This window comes from Anomaloglossus baeobatrachus, chromosome 1 (assembly GCF_048569485.1).
Source record: "Anomaloglossus baeobatrachus isolate aAnoBae1 chromosome 1, aAnoBae1.hap1, whole genome shotgun sequence".
NCBI lineage: Eukaryota > Metazoa > Chordata > Amphibia > Anura > Aromobatidae > Anomaloglossus > Anomaloglossus baeobatrachus.
Window position 1 is genome coordinate 479246434 of NC_134353.1, and position 20643 is coordinate 479267076.

General features: G+C 44.9%; 1 protein-coding gene across 6 annotated transcripts in view; it reads right to left on the bottom strand.

The window, feature by feature from the left end:
• The window catches only part of MYO9B (myosin IXB), a 255193-nt gene that overhangs the window by 143944 nt on the left and 90606 nt on the right, over positions 1 to 20643 (bottom strand). For all 6 annotated transcript variants that reach the window (XM_075314952.1, XM_075314924.1, XM_075314943.1 and 3 more), the window contains exon 3: positions 14599 to 14693. In XM_075314952.1, the coding sequence (XP_075171067.1) occupies positions 14599 to 14693 (95 nt within the window). The remainder of the gene's footprint in view (positions 1 to 14598; positions 14694 to 20643) is intronic.

The window sequence follows — 20643 nt, forward strand, 5'->3', positions numbered from 1 at the left end:
TCCAGTGTTGCCGCTGGCCAAAAATGCTCAGTTGCGGAGCTACATAGCACAGCTCTGTCAACTGTATAGTGGCAATGGCTGGGTACTGCATATCCTTTGACTTACTGATGGAGGCCTTTCCTTTGTAAAAAGCTGTATAATACAGCCAGCATCTGCAAATGATTACATGGTCACAGGAGGCCACACCAAAATAATACAGCTGTTCATGGCAATGGCTTGCTGACTACAAAGTAATATTATTACATGGCACAAAAGTAATAAGATCACCAACACGCACTAGTATCCACATATATGTTGTAACCTATGAAGTGGGTGGGAGGGAACTATTATAGCAATGTAGCAAATAAAATGAAACAAATGGGATGTATACGAGGACCTTCCGATTCTTTGAAAACATATGATGGGGGGGCGACGTTCCCAAGAGCTGTAATATAGCTGCTATGTAAGAATATGTCGGCAATCACCCAATTTACAAGTAAACCACTCATTTATTGGGTGATAAGATGGATAATACTAGAACAAAAAACGTAAGAAGGCCGTGTGCTGCCAATTACATGATACTGCATGGGGACAGAATGATCGTTCCACCCCCATCATTCTTCATCAGTTGCCCATAGATATCAATATAACCGATCAGCGCTCGTTTAGAGGTGTGAAATAAGATGGTGTAAATGAAAGCTAAATGTTCATTGTGATGGTGCAATATGTTAGCATCTATGGCCCCACTTTTAATGTTGGACAAGGACCACACTTTGTCTAAAACCTGCTCTGCAAATTTTGTTGTGAAGGAGGAATATCAGGCAATTAGAATTTCAACCACCACTTGGCACCGGAGATAACCAACCAAGAAAGAAGTAAAAACCAAAACCAATTCACTAGCAAATCTTAAATATTTTATTTTCAATAAATTCATTCAATAAATATGTAAACAAGAGAGCCACCTGGGGGGCACATGGTTCCAGAATTATCTAAACATAATATCTTATCCATTGTTCAACAGAACAGAAAGTGACCATACATCACATCAGTAAGGTATAATATTCCATATCATATATCAATCTCCTGGCCATGCGTCCCCCACCACCCCTGACGTACGTTTCACCGCTCGCTTTATCAAAAGGTAATCCATTTACTAATGTAGGTACTTCTTGTCCTTGTTTGGTATGTAAATTATTGCATTGTTGTATTATTAAGTGACCGTACTTCACAGTCGGGCAGGCGGTTGTATTAACATATGATACACTGGGTTAATTGCAAGATGGTGGTAAGGAATGCTGAATGTATATAGTTGATAATGCTAATGGTAATTGATTTATATCCAATACTACCAGTCTGCATGGCTGAGAATAAAAACGGGAAATATATGTAAAATCGATTCCTTAGCATACCATCATATATGTGTCACTAATTTTACCCTAGTGAGTGTCCCGATATACAGGGGCAAAGTACTGGAACGGTGGCAGTGATATACCGTAGAACATATATATGTCAGTATTTATTTGCACTTTTGAGCACTTTAGAGCTGGATAGGACTATTTTATATGCCGTGATGGTTCAAAAATACACTATCGTGATCTATGCCATGTTCTAGTACATTTTCCCCTTGTTTTCATGTCAGTATGAAATTCATTGAGATTGATATATGATATGGAATATTATACCTTACTGATGTGATGTATGGTCACTTTCTGTTATGTTGAACAATGGATAAGATATTATGTTTAGATAATTCTGGAACCATGTGCCCCCCAGGTGGCTCTCTTGTTTACATATTTATTGAATGAATTTATTGAAAATAAAATATTTAAGATTTGCTAGTGAATTGGTTTTGGTTCACTTCTTTCTTGGTTGGTTATTTCCGGTGCCAAGTGGTGGTTGTTAAGCTTGATCGAAGTGTGTATAGTAGGGTGACCGGATCTCATAGGGGGGGGGAATGTCGGAATCTTGTTCGTCTGGACCCCACAAAACGATTCCGCTTTCCAGATATTGAGATAGCCAAAATTTGAGCTCGATCAAACGACGTTAACCCGTGCCGCTCCTTGCTCAAAGTTTGAAAAAATCCAAATTTTTGGCCAAAAAGCTGACATATGGAGCCATAACTCCAGAACGGTAAATAATAAAAACACGCTTAATATCTCAAAAGAAAGCTAATGTTGTTCTTCAAAATTTATAGATTACACACAGGGTGCATGTAATTTCTATTTTAAGGATGGTGATTTTACTTCAGCGTACAACCGACCTTTTATTCAATCAGTTTAGTTTCTAAAATGCCTTTGAGCTGGTTAGATCGAACAATTATCCAGTGAAGATATTTTAACGGGTTTTTTTTACATTTTCCAAGTGTGTGTGTTATTGTTTTTATAGCTATTATAGTATTATTTTAAAAGATATTTGAAAATATTTTATTGAAATTAAAGTTTGTAATATATTTTGTTTCATTTTTCTAGTTAACTGTTATTTACCTATTGGACTCTGAAATGGCATTCACATCAGGTGTACAAAGCCGGAACAAAGATAAAATATTTCTTGTGGGCTATCCCATTCACCAGATCACCGGTTGTAAACTACCCTCAAATCGTCAAGTCTTATGTGCTTTATTTTATAATTTATGTACTGTGAAATTAACTGTAAGAGAATAAGCAAAACTGACCATACGAGAAGTGTTCATTTTTGGGGGGGAAAGCTCAAATCCCGACTAAACATGAGCAAGATGCAATTACTAAGCTGGAAAAACTTCACGCCGAGTGGAGAAGTCTTCAAAAAGACCGGAAGAAAACATCGGAAATGGCCAAGAACAAATTTAAACAGTTTGTTGAAAAGTTGAATGATCTCTTTGATCAACAAGATGCCTTGGCTCTGATGAAAATCGGAAGAAGATAAGGTGATTCTCGTGAAACAGAAGCAGAAGGGCAGCCCAGGTTCCATGGCTGGAGTGGATCTCAAGTTGTCTCGAGCTGAAGAAATCAAGGCGCAAAAGGAACTTGTAAAAATGAACCAACAAATCCAAGAAGAAACTTTTGATATTGGTGAGTTTATTTTATTATTATTCTAAAAAGTAGATAAACAAATAAGTAAATAGTTTCATTATAATTGAAAGAAAATTGTACATGAGAGCATCATTTGGCATCTTTATGATTGAGTTTATATTCTTAAAATAATACCTATTGATAATTAGAAGTAGGTAATTTAGTACCTATGTATTATTACTATTCTGCTAAAACGACAAGTTAAACGACAAGTTTTTATAGTCTTTTTTTTTTTCTCTTTCTTTTGTTGCTTCTTAGAGACGGATGATGAAGACAAGCTCGAAGAAGGAAAAGAAGAAGATACTGAAGAGGACAGCATCTACCAGGAAATGGACATCCCTGAAGAAGCTGCAGAAGATCCAGGACCATCCGAGAGCAAGAGGATGAAAGTTTCATTTGCAAGGGGCGTTAAAGAGATTTTAAACATGAAATTATCCATTGTGTTAGATCGATGTAAGGTATCCGACAGAAATGCCACGAGAATTTTAATAGCTACTCTAGAAGCACTAAACCTTGACCCTCTTGAGTACAAAGTCTCGAAAACTTTATTACATTCTAGAAGGCAAATGTTCAGAGAACAATATACTAAAAAAATTTTTAGATAATGTAAACATTCCTGAAAAAGAGCCCGTGATTGTCCATTGGGACGGTAAACTTTTACCGGGTGTTTTAAAACATGAGCAATGTGAGCGAATAGCTATTGCTATTTCATATGGCGAAAAGGAACAGCTGCTGGGAGTTCCTGTAACAGCAAGCAGCTCTGGAGAGGAGCAAGCCGTAGCCGTATATGAATGCCTACAGGAATGGGGTCTTCCCAACACCGTCAAGGCGATGTGCTTCGACACTGCAGCATCGAACACGGGAAGACTCAAAGGAGCATGCGTCCTATTGGAGCAAATGTTAGGAAGAGAATTGCTACACCTAGCTTGCCGTCACCATATCTTGGAAATTGTGTTAAGAGGCGTATTTGACACAAAAATGGGACCAACCACTGGACCTCATCCAGACATTTTCAAAAGATTCCTCACTGCGTGGCCCAAGATAGACAAAGGAAAATACGACACAGGTATCAGTGACAATCTAATACAAAAGCAGCTAACTCCAGAAGTAATTGCAAATGTTACTGCTGAATTCGAGATGAAATTAACTGAGAGCCACCCCAGAGATGACTACAAGGAGCTGTTGCAGTTGGTTCTCGTATTTGTAGGATCACTAGACGGCAATGTTGTGGGTTTTAGAACTCCAGGAGCCATTCATCACGCTAGGTGGATGGCAAAGGCTATTTACTGCTTAAAAATGTTCATTTTTCGTCGTCAATTAAAGATGTCTAAAGAAAAAGAAAGTTCTGTGCTATTTCTGTTTTCCTAGTTAAAATTTATTGTAAAGCTTGGTTCAATGCTCCAAAAGCTCATCTTGCGCCAAAGCAAGATTTAAGTATTTTGCATAGTCTGTTAGACTATAAAGAATGCGACAACGACATTGCAGAAATAGCCCTGACCGAATTTTCGAACTATTTGTGGTATTTGAATGCAGAGTTGGTGGGATTATCGTTTTTTGATCCGACCATTACAGACGATGAAAAGTTGTTAAAGGGAACCAAACATCAGGTTTTTCGTGTATTAGGTGTAGCCAGTGCAGTGCTGGCACTATCATGCACGTTGTGTACATACCATCAGGGGGCAGCTCGGGTGTTTAGGCAGCGAAATCCAACTTTATAAAGTTTGAAAATTTGTGCACTTTTTGATTGACGTGCGCACCTTCTCTCCTAATGTCCGGGCGTGTTATGCACGTGTTCCCCGCCCCCCCCCCCCACCAGCCTGTTCCTCCCTCTCTCCTGATGTCCGGGCGTGTTATGCACGTTTATCCCCGCCCCCCGCTGTCTGTTCCTCCCTCTCTCTGGCTGTATTTAAATTTCCCTCTTCAGTGACATGATGTCGGAGTTGGCGCCTGCGCATAGTGCTTATCTCCGGCGCCATGTTACTGAAGCCCGCTGTACCGTGCAGCCGGGTGCACGAGAGGGCGGCACATGCGCCCTCGCTTCTTCAGATCCCGTTGTGACCGCGGGAGTGTGCGTGGTTACAACAGGACTAGAGATCAGCTGAAAGGAGGACGCGATTGCTACGCTACCAGCACAGCTGCCACCTAGGACACCGGGGCTCAGGTGAGGTGAGTTCACAATGCTGTGTGTGCGAACCTGCGTTGACCTGAGCTCACCTTCTGAATGCCAGGTCACCGCAGGAAAGCACTCACAGCTGTGTGTCTGTGCTATGTGTGTGTGTCTGTGCTATGTGTGTGTGTCTGTGCTATGTGTGTGTGTCTGTGCTATGTGTGTGTGTCTGTGCTATGTGTGTGTGTCTGTGCTATGTGTGTGTGTCTGTGCTATGTGTGTGTCTGTGCTATGTGTGTGTGTCTGTGCTATGTGTGTGTGTCTGTGCTATGTGTGTGTGTCTGTCTGTCTGTCTGTCTGTGTGTGATTCTGTGCAGTGTGTGTGTGCTGAGCGTGGTGTTAAATTAATAACCGAATTTAACGACCTTCTGACAAAAGATGAAGAACAAAAGCAATATGTCCTGCAAGTTGTAAGCAAATGCCGAGCATTATATTCTGACGTTTCAAAAACTACTTTAACAAAAGCTCTAGAATAGATTAGATAACTATGTAAAATTATCAACTCATGTGGGTACTACGTCTGTATCTTTTCTGTGTCTGTTTTGTATGTATTATATACCTCATTTTCATATTTTAAAATAAAAAATGTCATTAGACTTATCAGTATTACTTGTTTTTTTGTTATATTTCTACTTTAAACTCAAAAATATACCAAAAAAACCCACAAAATTTATCACTTAATAACAAAATATATGAAGTATGCTCCTAGTGGTACCAGGTCACGTTCTTGGGGCTAAAAGCTGTTGTAACTCAGTTTGACTTAAAATAACAATTATGTATAAAATATAAATTTTGAAGAATAACATTAGCTTTCTTTTGAGATATTAAGCGTGTTTTTATTATTTACCGTTCTGGAGTTATGGCTCCATATGTCAGCTTTTTGGCCAAAAATTTGGATTTTTTTCAAACTTTGAGCGACGAGCGTCACAGGTTAACGTCATTTGATCGAGCTCAAATTTTGGCTATCTCAATATCTGGAAAGGGGAATCGTTTTGTGGGGTCCAGACGGACAAAATTCCGATATCGATTTTTTGCGGTCACCCCTAGTATAGATAGTATTGGACTTTGGTGATTAATTAGAATTTCAATGCCTGACCCTTTTGTCTTCAGGGGTGACAAACCAACGCTTGAGGAGTCTCTGTTAAAAACACGAGAGTCCGTTTTACCCGAGAACTCATGTGTATGGAGGAGTTGGAAGATCTAGCTGTCCGCAGGTGAGGTTCAGCCGACAACTAGATCATGTGCATGGCGTGCTTAAAATATCTATAGTTGGACTTTTACTTTAAAGTATACCGAAAACCTGCTATCGTAGCATACTATAGCTCGCAAAGTTGTCGTATAAGGCATACAGCCAGGAAATCTTGTATATAGGAGATAAAAAAAACCCATCTGTGGGGATGGGCTCAAATAAAAAATAAAACAAAAACAATTTCCTGCTGCATGTACCACATTTATATAAAAATAGATGACATGTTAATATGACGCTACACAAAAGTGGTGGAGTCTGCACGACAATATCTAAAAAAGTACAAAACCATTCACCAGAAGCATAAGGCTTACCGATGATGAAAGTGGTGGGCAGAAACAGAGCTTTCAGAAGATACTGATATCATTTCTACTTCATCAATCCTTCAAATATGTAAAATGTCTTGGTCACTAGTAAAGTCCTTGTCCATTAAGCAGATCACAGACATGGACACTGCAATGGAGACTGCTGAAATGCAGAGGACAGAACACATTTCTTTAAAAAAAAAATAAAAAAAATTAAAAGGTGGGTGTCCATGTTAGGCTCTCTAACATGTGGCCCTTCAAGGTGAAGGAGGGAATTTTGTTTACTTACCGTAAATTCCTTTTCTTCTAGCTCTAATTGGGAGACCCAGACAATTGGGTGTATAGGCTATGCCTCCGGAGGCCGCACAAAGTACTACACTTAAAAGTGTTAAGCCCCTCCCCTTCTGCCTATACACCCCCCGTGCTCCCACGGGCTCCTCAGTTTTGGTGCAAAAGCAAGAAGGAGGAAAAAGAATTATAAACTGGTTTAAAGTAACTTCAATCCGAAGGAATATCGGAGAACTGAAACCATTCAACATGAACAACATGTGTACACAAAAAAACAGGGGCGGGTGCTGGGTCTCCCAATTAGAGCTAGAAGAAAAGGAATTTACATAAGTAAACAAAATTCCCTTCTTCTTTGTCGCTCTATTGGGAGACCCAGACAATTGGGACGTCCAAAAGCAGTCCCTGGGTGGGTAAAATAATACCTCGTAAGAGAGCCGTAAAACGGCCTCTTCCTACAGGTGGTCAACCGCCGCCTGAAGGACTCGTCTACCTAGGCTGGCATCCGCCGAAGCATAGGTATGCACCTGATAGTGCTTCGTGAAAGTGTGCAGACTCGACCAGGTAGCCGCCTGACACACCTGCTGAGCCGTAGCCTGGTGCCTCAAAGCCCAGGACGCGCCCACGGCTCTGGTAGAATGGGCCTTCAGCCCTGAGGGAACCGGAAGCCCAGCCGAACGGTAAGCTTCGATAATTGGCTCCTTGATCCACCGAGCCAGGGTTGATTTGGAAGCCTGTGACCCTTTACGCTGGCCAGCGACAAGGACAAAGAGTGCATCCGAGCGGCGCAGGGGCGCCGTACGAGAAATGTAGATTCTGAGTGCTCTCACCAGATCTAACAAGTGCAAATCCTTTTCACATTGGTGAACTGGATGAGGACAAAAAGAAGGTAAGGAGATATCCTGATTGAGATGAAAGGGGGATACCACCTTAGGGAGAAATTCCGGAACCGGACGTAGAACCACCTTGTCCTGGTGAAACACCAGGAAAGGGGTTTTGCATGAAAGCGCTGCTAGCTCAGACACTCTCCGAAGTGAAGTGACTGCTACTAGAAAAACCACTTTCTGCGAAAGGCGTGAGAGAGGAATATCCCTCATTGGCTCGAATGGTGGTTTCTGAAGAACCATCAGCACCCTGTTCAGATCCCAGGGTTCTAACGGCCGCTTGTAAGGAGGGACGATGTGACAAACCCCCTGCAGGAACGTGCGTACCTGTGTAAGTCTGGCTAGGCGCTTCTGGAAAAACACAGAGAGCGCTGAGACTTGTCCCTTAAGAGAGCCGAGCGACAAACCCTTTTCCAGTCCAGATTGAAGGAAGGACAGAAAAGCGGGCAAGGCAAAAGGCCAGGGAGAAATACCCTGAGCAGAACACCACGACAGGAAAATTTTCCACGTCCTGTGGTAGATTTTTGCGGACGTTGGTTTCCTAGCTTGTCTCATAGTGGCAATGACGTCTTGAGATAACCCTGAAGACGCTAGGATCCAGGACTCAATGGCCACACAGTCAGGTTGAGGGCCGCAGAATTCAGATGGAAAAACGGCCCTTGAGATAGCAAGTCTGGTCGGTCTGGTAGTGCCCACGGTTGGCCGACCGTGAGATGCCACAGATCCGGGTACCACGACCGCCTCGTCCAGTCTGGAGCGACGAGGATGACGCGGCGGCATTCGGCCCTGATCTTGCGTAACACTCTGGGCGCAAAACACTGTGGAAAAGGAGCGCAATAGGGTCTTACCCGACAAACAAATGGGGTATGATTCGCAGAGGTTACTCACCAAGTGTAGTTGTGAAAGTCACAACCACTATGCAGGCATATGGATTGGGTCAAAGGCAGCAGTCATCCCAGTGATGAATAGTATAGATGAAGAGATGGATGTTTAAAAACCGCGCCAAAGACCACTGGTGCAGGAGATGGATTTAACGTGACTTTATTCCATATTCAGGTCTACGCGTTTCAGGAGCGTCCGCTCCCTTCCTCAGGACAATACAGGCACAAGCAACATCAAAATCACATGATGGTGATTTTGATGTTGCTTGTGCCTGTATTGTCCTGAGGAAGGGAGCGGACGCTCCTGAAACGCGTAGACCTGAATATGGAATAAAGTCACGTTAAATCCATCTCCTGCACCAGTGGTCTTTGGCGCGGTTTTTAAACATCCATCTCTTCATCTATACTATGTAACACTCTGGGCAACAGTGCCAGCGGAGGAAACGCATAAGGGAGCTGAAACTGCGACCAATCCTGAACTAAGGCGTCTGCCGCCAGAGCTCTGGGATCTTGAGACCGTGCCATGAACATTGGTACCTTGTTGTTGTGCCGGGACGCCATGAGGTCGACGTCCAGCACCCCCCAGCGGCAACAGATCTCCTGAAACACGTCCGGGTGAAGGGACCATTCCCCTGCGTCCATGCCCTGGCGACTGAGATAATCTGCTTCCCAGTTTTCCATGCCTGGGATGTGAACTGCGGATATGGTGGAGGCCGTGGCTTCCACCCACATCAAAATCCGCCGGACTTCCTGGAAGGCTTGCCGGCTGCGTGTGCCGCCTTGGTGGTTGATGTATGCCACCGCTGTGGAGTTGTCCGACTGAATTCGGATCTGCTTGCCCTTCAACCACTGCTGGAACGCTTTCAGGGCAAGATACACTGCCCGTATTTCCAGAACATTGATCTGAAGCGAGGACTCTTGCTGGGTCCACGTACCCTGAGCCCTGTGGTGGAGAAAAACCGCTCCCCACCCTGACAGACTCGCGTCCGTCGTGACTACTTCCCAGGATGGGGGTAGGAAGGATTTCCCCTTCGATAATGAAGTGGGAAGGAGCCACCACCGAAGGGAAGCTTTGGTCGCCTGAGAGAGGGAGACGGTCCTGTCGAGGGACGTCGGCTTCCTGTCCCATTTGCGTAAGATGTCCCATTGAAGGGGACGCAGGTGAAACTGCGCGAAAGGGACTGCCTCCATTGCTGCCACCATCTTCCCCAGGAAGTGCATGAGGCGCCTCAAGGGGTGTGACTGGGCTTGAAGGAGAGATTGTACCCCTTTCTGTAGTGACTGCTGCTTGATCAGCGGAAGCTTCACTATCGCTGAGAGGGTATGAAACTCCATGCCAAGATATGTCAGCGATTGGGCCGGTGTCAGATTTGACTTTGGAAAATTGATGATCCACCTGAAACCCTGGAGAGTCTCCAGGGTAGCGTCGAGGCTGTGTTGGCATGCCTCTTGAGAGGGTGCCTTGATCAGCAGATCGTCCAAATACGGAATCACCGAGTGATCCTGCGAGTGTAGGAGCGCTAGTACAGTAGCCATCACCTTGGTAAAAACCCGTGGGGCTGTTGACAGGCCGAACGGCAGTGCCACAAATTGCAGGTGTTCGTTTCCTATGGCGAAGCACAAGAAGCGCTGGTGCTCTGGAGCAATCGGTACGTGGAGATAAGCATCTTTGATATCGATCGATGCAAGGAAATCTCCTTGGGACATTGAGGCGATGACGGAGCGGAGGGATTCCATCCTGAACCGTCGGGTTTTTACGTGTTTGTTGAGCAGTTTCAGGTCCAGGACCGGGCGGAAAGACCCGTCCTTCTTTGGGACCACAAACAAGTTGGAGTAAAAACCGTGGCTCTGTTGCTGAAGAGGAACAGGGACCACCACTCCTTCCGCCTTCAGAGTGCCCAGCGCCTGCAGAAGAGCCTCGGCTCGCTCGGGAGGCGGGGATGACCTGAAGAATCGAGTCGGGGGACGAGAGGTGAACTCTATCTTGTAACCGTGAGACAGAATGTCTCTCACCCAGCGGTCTTTTATTTGTGGCAGCTAGGTGTCGCAAAAGCGGGAGAGCCTGCCACCGACCGAGGATGCTACTAGAGGAGGTCGAAAGTCATGAGGAAGCCGCTTTGTTAGCGGCGCCTCCGGTGGTCTTTTTAGGACGTGACTTAGACCGCCATGCATCAGAGTTCCTTTGTTCCTTCTGAGACCCTTTGGACGAGGAGAATTGGGACCTGCCCGCGCCCCGAAAGGACCGAAACCTCGACTGCCCTCTCCTCTGTTGGGGTATGTTCTGTTTGGGCTGGGGTAAGGATGTATCCTTTCCCTTGGATTGTTTGATGATTTCATCCAGACGCTCGCCAAACAGCCTGTCGCCAGAAATTGGCAAACTGGTTAAGCGCTTTTTGGAAGCAGAATCTGCCTTCCATTCCCGTAGCCACAAGGCCCTGCGGAGTACCACCGAATTGGCGGCCGCAACGGCCGTACGGCTCGCAGAGTCCAGGACAGCATTAATAGCGTAAGACGCAATTGCCGAGGTCTGGGTGGTAATGGATGCCACTTGTGGCGCAGCCGCTTCAATTTGCGCCTGCCCTGCTGAGATAGCTTGTAGCGCCCATACGGCTGCGAATGCTGGGGCAAAAGAAGCTCCGATAGCTTCATAGATGGATTTCAACCAGAGCTCCATCTGCCTGTCAGTGGCATCTTTGAGCGAGGCCCCATCTTCCACTGCAAGTATGGATCTAGCCGCCAGTCTGGAGATTGGAGGATCCACTTTGGGACACTGAGTCCAACCTTTAACCACGTCAGGGGGAAAAGGATAACGTGTATCCTTAAGGCGCTTAGAAAAACGCTTATCTGGACAAGCATGGTGATTCTGGACTGCCTCTCTGAAATCAGAGTGGTCTAGAAACATACTCGGTGTACGCTTGGGGAACCTGAAACGGAATTTCTCCTGCTGAGACACTGACTCCTCCGCCGGAGGAGCTGAGGGAGAGATATCCAGCATTTGATTGATGGACGCAATAAGATCGTTCACTATGGCGTCCCCGTCTGGAGTATTAAGATTGAGAGCGCCCTCAGGATCAGCTGTCTCCGCATCATCAACCAGAGATTCCCCCCGCTGAGACCCTGAACAATATGATGTCGAGGGAAATTCTAAGCGAGCCCGCTTATTCGGTCTGGGGCTGGGGTCTAAGTCATAACCCTCAGCCTGGGATGTATGAGATACCCCGGGAGGACATTGTTGGACCAACTGAGGGGGGTCAGGGGACAATGATTCAACAGAGTCCCTTTGCTGAGATACCGGCCTGGACTGCAAGGCTTCTAGTATCTTAGCCATAGTCTCAGAGAGTTTTGCAAACTCAGTCCCCGTCACCTGGACAGTGTCAACAGGTGGCTCCCCCTGGGCCCCTCTTAGCAGAGGCTCTGGCTGAATAAGTGCCACAGGGGCCGAACAGTGCACACACTGAGGGTCAGTGAAACCTGCCGGTAGTGGGGTCATACATGCGGCGCAGGCAGCATAATAAGCCTGTGTTTTGGCACCCCTGCCTTTTGTGGGCGCCATGCTATTGTTTTCCCTGTGTAACACAATAGGGTATATAGCCAGAATGAACTGTGCTCATACAGTGTAGAGTATATACTATAAACAAATCATGTATCAATACACTACAGCACCATGGGGCTAGCACCAACAGGTGCTGCTTACCACCCGCTTTAAAACGGTTGTGAGGCCACCAGAGACCGTGTCTGGGTCTCCCAGGGTTTGTCCCTCTCTGCAGCGTCGGAGGAGCTGACAGGAATGGCTGCGGCGTCCTGACGAGAGGAGGGAGCCGTGGGCGTGGCCGAGAAAGTGCGGGAACTGGTGCCCGCACTGTGCACAGTGAGGGGGGTGGAGTATGCAAATCATACTCCAGCCCTCAGTGCTGCTCGTTCCGTGCAGCGTCCCGCCCTTCCCCCTGCCTGTCAGGGCTGAGGGCGGGAGAAAGGGAAAACTAGGCCGCAAGTAAGCCGGGGACTCGAGTATAAGCGTGTCCGCCGTAAAACCGCGGTACACGCCGAAGTCCCCGGCGAACTACAAGTCCCAGCCGCGCCGCAGTTTCCCATGGCAGCGGCGGTTAGCGCGGTAGCCCCTACATATAAACACACTCAGCGACGCTGAGTGTGTAATGGCACATTTAACCCGGTCAGCGCCGCGGCCCGGTGCACTAGCACACCCAGCAAAGCTGAGGTGTTGCCGTGCGCGGTCCCCACAGGGATACAGAGTACCTTCACGTAGCAGGGCCATGTCCCTGAACGGTACCCGGCTCCTATCCAGCAGTCTCCACAGGAGTTGTGGATGAAGCACGGTCTCAGTGCCTGGAGACCGATAGGATCCCACTTCGCCCAGAGCCCTGAGGGGGATGGGGAAGGAAAGCAGCATGTGGGCTCCAGCCTCCGTACCCGCAATGGATACTTCAACCTTAACAACACCGCCGACAAGAGTGGGGTGAGAAGGGAGCATGCTGGGGGCCCTATATGGGCCCACTTGTCTTCCATCCGACATGGTCAGCAGCTGCTGCTGACCAATCTGTGGAGCTGTGCTGTGCGTGTCTGACCTCCTTCGCACAAAGCAAAAAACTGAGGAGCCCGTGGGAGCACGGGGGGTGTATAGGCAGAAGGGGAGGGGCTTAACACTTTTAAGTGTAGTACTTTGTGCGGCCTCCGGAGGCATAGCCTATACAACCCAATTGTCTGGGTCTCCCAATAGAGCGACAAAGAAAGACACTTTTCAGTCGCTCTCAATTCTGGTAATTAGAAAAAGTCTCAATTGGGTAACTCCACCTACATGTACCTGGTAAGCAGGAGTTGTCCCTAAACTGGATAAGTGTAGCATTAGTAAACATATATTAAAACAGAAAACATGTAAAATGTTGGGATATACAGATAAGGGTACCGTCACACTTTAGCGACGCTCCAGCGATCCCACCTGCGATCTGACCTGGTCAGGATCGCTGGTGCGTCGCTACATGGTCGCTGGTGAGCTGTCAATCAGGCAGATCTCACCAGTGACCAGCCCCCAGCGACGCGTGAAAGCGATGCTGCGCTTGGTAACTAAGGTAAATATCAGGTAACCAAGCGCTTGGTTACCCGATATTTACCTTGGTTACCAGCGCACACCGCTTAGCGCTGGCTCCCTGCACTCATAGCCAGAGTACACATCGGGTTAATAGGCAAACTGCTTTGATTATTTACCCGATGTGTACTCTGGCTACGTGTGCATGGAGCAGGGAGCCGGCACTGACAGCGTGACAGCGGCGGTGCTAGTAACTAATGTAAATATCGGGTAACCAAGCAAAGCACTTCGCTTGGTTACCCGATGTATACCTTGGTTACAGCTTACCGCAGGCTGCCAGATGCCGGCTCCCTGCACATTCAGTTTGTCGCTCTCTCGCTGTCACACACAGCGGGAGAGCAACGTCCAAAAAATGAACCAGAGCAGTGTGTAACGAGCAGTGATTTCACAGCAGGGGCCAGATCGCTGCTCAGTGTCACACACAGCGAGATCGCTAATGAGGTCACTGGTGCGTCACAAAAAACGTGACTCAGCAGCGATCTCGCTAGCGATCTCGCTATGTGAGAAGTACCCCTAAGTTATACTGGCGGATCATGCATTCCACAGTCATCTACAGTGATGGCTACTTTGTGGAGACGGCCATCGCTTCAAAGAAAAGAATATGCACACACACACACACACACACACACACACACACACACACTGGTAGCAGTTAAATCTACTCCGTGACTTTAGTTGAGACTTCCAAGAGTGTGATGCTCACCCCCGCACGATTCCACTCTCCAAATAATTAACCTGGATGAATTTCCCAAAGCGGCTAGAATTGTTATTGTGAGCAGTTTTCGCATTTCCAAAGGCCTAAAAAGACAGAAATGAAAATGGTAAATAACGCACATCAGTGGACATCTGTTTATTTATCAGTTGACTTTCCATTCTTTTTTTAATATTAATTATTATTAATGAATAAGAAGGACGGTTTCATTCATCTAGATGACATAACAGCCATAACTCACATGGGTACCAACAGGGAAAACTCAGAAAATGGGGAAGTACAACATGAGCAACTTTCACCTTCCATAGCACGTCAGCATAATCTTTAAAGGGGCATTCCCATCTCCAAATTCCTATCCCAATATGTAGATGTAATAATAAGAATAATAGCACATATATCCAATTAGAAATGTAGTATAGCATAGATTCACTTTGTCACTTATCTCATGTGCAGGGCATTGCAGGACCTTAGGTATCCATGGTTACGACCTTGCATATAGTCAGTTAGTTGAGTGTGGTCGTAACCATGGATACTTAAAGTCCTGCAATGCCATGAACACGAGGTAAGCTATATAGTTGTCACGCACCCGGGGAGGCTGCACCGCCTGTCACTCACCACTCTGGTTCTCGTGCGCCCTGCTCACAGCCGCTGTACCCACTCTCCTCCAATGGCCCCTCATGCCCGCCGGTCCCAGCGTCGTGCCATGCTCCCCGCTCGGTATCCTGCACACCTGCATTCTGTCTCCTTTTCTGTATCTCCAGCTCTGGCGCCCGGGTCTCGGGGGTTTGCGCGGGTGCATGCTCTCACCTTTTCTTAAAAGGGCCAGCACCATTTATCCGGATTTTGCTGCTGACAGATACTGGGTACTTCAGACTTTCTTTTCCTTTGGGTGGTGCTTGTTCAACGTGTCCCTATAGCCTTGTCTGTGCTAGTTGTTCAGGTCCCTCTGTGCTTCCATTAACTCTGTCTCTGCCAGCAAATCCCAAGTGCCCATCTGAGTATGTCCGTCCTTCCGTCTCCTCTGGTCACCTCCTGCGACAGCCAGCTGTGGACTCAACCTGCTTCCATCAGCCTGCACCTGTCTTCAGTCATGGTCTTCATCCTGATCCCGCTAGTCTGCATCTGTCTCGGGCTAGTTACAGCTTCTACCATAGACCCGAATAGCACGCTACCCAGTGTACCCTGCTAATCCTGGCTGCTGTGCATTTAGGCCCTCTGGGGTTGCGCCTGACAGTCCCTTTATAGGGGTTAGCTCGCAGTTGCCTTTGGGGGATTCTGGTGCACGGTCCTGTGGGTCCCCTCCTGGATTGCCGTTACAATAGTGAATCAGAACTATACTACATTTCTAATTGGGGGTATTTGTGAATATTATTATTCCTACTACATATTGGGATAGGAAGTGCCAATCAGTGGTGGGGGCAGTGTTATGAATATGGAGGACTACATGATAGCAGACTTACAAGTCCGCTAGTGGAAATCTCCTCCTGTTATTAACACCACAGTATTCAACCAGTAAGAGTCATGTTGCTGGAATCAGGGCATCTGTCTGTGGTGCTCTCAGATCTAGGGGAAATCCTTGCTGACAAATTCCCTTTGAGGGAGAACTGAAAAGGCCACCCTTGACGCTGCATACCATAAACTACCAAACTAAGTGCTGCATTTGTCAATTTCCATAAATCCCATAGACACTGAATGGAAAGGCAACTTTCATCCACAACTATGGCCCACGATTTTAACCTGACTGCAGTGAGAAGGAGTCCGAAAAGTAGGACCCCCAGAGATCAGACATTTATCTGGTTCTACAACTGCAAATGGATTCTGGCCATCTTTTCAGATCCTTTGTTTCCGTCACTACCCAGCTTTTTGGGCTTTGTATGAAAGATAACTACATAGTAGGAAGTACTTTAGTAAGTTTTCATCACAGTTATATTTTTAGCCTTTACATAGTGATTTCTGGTTTTGATAAATACGCTACTCACAAAAAGTATTTGGCTTCGAGGTGAGATTTATGGAAAACATACAAAGCTACAGTGATATTTTATCATGAAAGTGGGGTATTTAGCATGCAATGGTGATTTCCTCATCTCAAACTATTTACTGACACAAAAGCCAACAACAGTGGTGGGTATATCCCCCCCAATAATGTCACTGTCTCAATAACTTATGTGGCCTTGAGCATCAATTACAGCTTAACAGTGACTTCTCCTGCTGTTCACAAGTAGAATTATCGTCTGCTGAGGCATGGCATCCCACTCTTCATGAAATTTGGCCCTCAGGTCATTGAGGTTTTGGGGTACAGACTTACGAGCCTCTTCACGGCGACTTCTATGGGATTCAGGTCTGAAGAAAATGCAGGCCCTTCCATTTGAGGTTCCCCAGTCTCCAGCAGCTGAATCCTAGAATTGATTTTAATCAATAGACCTTGGAATAATAATAATTTCCACAATTGGGTGTTTATATAAATTGTTCCTGTGCTGAGATAATCTTATATATGTGCCCCTCTATGTACTGTGTAATGACCGTGGAGATGTTGTATGATTAGACTATGTCCCTGAACGATCAGACACAGCCATTACACAGTACATAGCAGGGACACATATATATGAGATTATCTCCGCACAGGAGATGTGATATGATCAGACCATGTCCCTGTACAGTCAGACACGGCCATTACACAGTACATAGCAGGGGCACATATATAAGATTATCTGAGCACAGGAACTGTGGTATGATCAGACCATGTCCCTGTACGGTCAGACACGGCCATTACACAGTACATAGCAGGGACACATATATAAGATTATCTCAGCACAGGAGATGTGGTATGATCAGACCATGTCCCTGTATGGTCAGACACGGCCATTACACAGTACATAGCAGGGGCACATATATAAGATTATCTCAGCACAGGAGATGTGGTATGATCAGACCATGTCCCTGTATGGTCAGACACGGCCATTACACAGTACATAGCAGGGGCACATATATAAGATTATCTCAGCACAGGAGATGTGGTATGATCAGACCATGTCCCTGTACGGTCAGATACGGCCATTACACAGTACATAGCAGGGACACATATATAAGATTATCTCAGCACAGGAGATGTGGTATGATCCCTGTACGGTCAGACATGGCCATTATACAGTACATAGCAGGGCCACATATATAAGATTATCTCAGCACAGGAGATGTGGTATGATCCCTGTACGGTCAGACACGCCCATTACACAGTTTATAGCAGGGACACATATATAAGATTATCTCAGCACAGGAGATGTGGTATGATCAGGCCATGTCACTGTACAGTCAGACACGGCCATTACACAGTACATAGCAGGGGCACATATATAAGATTATCTCAGCACAGGAACTGTGGTATGATCAGACCATGTCCCTGTACAGTCAGACACGGCCATTACACAGTACATAGCAGGGACACATACATAAGATTATCTCAGCACAGGAGATGTGGTATGATTAGACCATGTCCCTGTACGGTCAGACACGGCCATTACACAGTACATAGCAGGAACTCCACAATTCAGGTAACTCCCCAAATGGCCCTGCTTTCACTTAATTTGGAAAAATTTGACCCTATATATAAACCTATCCTAACTCATTTATTTCTAGTTACTAGAAATCTTATAGCTTCTAATTGGAAGAAACCTACGGTGCCCACTATCTCTGAGGTCATAGAGACTACTTCTCTTCACAACAACTTCGAGAAGTACTTTGCTACGATTAACAAGGCCTTTGCCTCCTATTACAGAAGATGGGATCACTGGAATAGTTTTCTACAAGGTATTACATAAATAAATATTTATAACTACTTAAAAACCTTTTTTATAATATGAATCCTTTTATTCAAACCTTCAGTCATGCTTTCTTGACAATATGCTTATATTCCTAGAATGGAAGCCTGTTAACTGTTTACCTCCCCCTCCCCTCTCCCTTCTCTTTTCCTATACCTTTCCCCCCAGATGAAAAGTTTTATTCATACAATAGATCCCCACATGTATTCAAATAATGGTATGCTACGCATGATAATATCTTGATTGTGTGGATTTGATATGTTATTTTGTTAACCTTATTTTAATAAAAATATATGAAAACACAGTACATAGCAGGGGCACATATATAAGATTATCTCCGCACAGGAGCTGTAGTATGATCAGACCATGTCCCTGTACGGTCAGACACGGCCATTACACAGTACATAGCAGGGGCACATATATAAGATTATCTCCGCACAGGAGCTGTGGTATGATCACACCATGTCCCTGTACGGTCAGACACGCCCATTACACAGTACATAGCAGGGGCACATATATAAGATTATCTCCGCACAAGAATTGTGGTATGATCACGCCATGTCCCTGTACGGTCAGACACGGCCATTACACAGTACATAGCAGGGCCACATATATAAGATTATCTCAGCACAGGAGATGTGGTATGATCAGGCCATGTCACTGTACAGTCAGACACGGCCATTACACAGTACATAGCAGGGGCACATATATAAGATTATCTCAGCACAGGAGCTGTGATATGATCACGCCATGTCCGTGTACGGTCAGACACGGCCATTACACAGTACATAGCAGGGACACATATATAAGATTATCTCAGCACAGGAGATGTGGTATGATCAGGCCATGTCACTGTACAGTCAGACACAGCCATTACACAGTACATAGCAGGGGCACATATCAGGGTAGATAAAAATCTTGATTTTTTTAAAAAAATAAAAAAAAACAGATTTTTTTGATTTAAATCAGATTTTTTTGATTTAAATCATTTGATTTAAATCAGATTTTTTAATCAAGTTATACACAAGCAAAACTTTGTCTTTTTGCAAATCTAATTGTTTTACACAAATAAAAATATTAAAACAGTTGATTATGAAACCTAATAATTTTTATTTGCACTATTAAACACTCAGAATTGAACTACAGAGAGTAAGTACTTTTTAACAATAGCCTATCTCTAACGTTTGAAGTAAGCAAACATCTTCAGTGAATACATCAGTCCTTTAAGCCTACTGTTTATTTAGGACTTTTAATAGGAAAACCAGTTGTCCTGCTTTAGCAGTTCCTAAGCGGTTTCGGACTGTTGTGTGCACAAAACCAAATGAAGAAAACAATCTCTCTACTCCTGCGGATGAAGCCGATGCAGTCAGTAGCTGAGTAGCTAGATTTATTATCTTTGCTGGAAGAACAAGTGATTGCGACTTCCACCAGTCCAGTGGTTTTAGTTCATTAACGACGTTATCTGCAAACATGTATTTTTGAAATGGTGCAGATTCACACTTCAATTTCAGCACAGTTGCCACAATGTCATGGTTAGTATTGGCGAGCCACTCCATTGCAGAGTTGATTTCCGCCTCAGATAATTTTTTCCCTCTGTAGATGGGATGCAAGATATTGGCTAAATAGTGTTCTTCTTTTAATGCTTGGTCCTTGCGGTGCTGTATTGCAACCTTTACATTGTTTGAGAGGTTCAAGAGATCTAGAGAACCTTCTAAATCTTTCCAAACTTCTGTGGCATCAGCTATGGTTGCAGTATCTTTCTGCATTTTAATCGTGATTTATATTAAAAAAAAACCTTTTGATTTAAATCAGTGATTTAAATCATGATTAAAATCATGATTTAAATCGATCCGATTTAAATAGAAAAAAATCTTTTGATTTAAATCGTGATTTAAATCATGATTTAAATCGGCGTGATTTAAATCAATCCACCCTGGCACATATATAAGATTATCTCAGCATAGAAAAACTTTATATAAACACATCCAATTGTGGAAATTATTATTGCAAGATCTATTGATTAAAATTAACTTTGTTCGTGGGAGAACCGCTTTAAAGTATTGAGGATTAATAATTTATGAATGAAAAAATTTGGACCAATGGCTACAATAAAGACAATGTAGAGTTACCATACAAGCACTTGAGACGATATACAAACAACAGGATGATTAAAGAAGCATGATTACTAACTAAAAGAAGGAATTAGTAATAGGGGACTGAG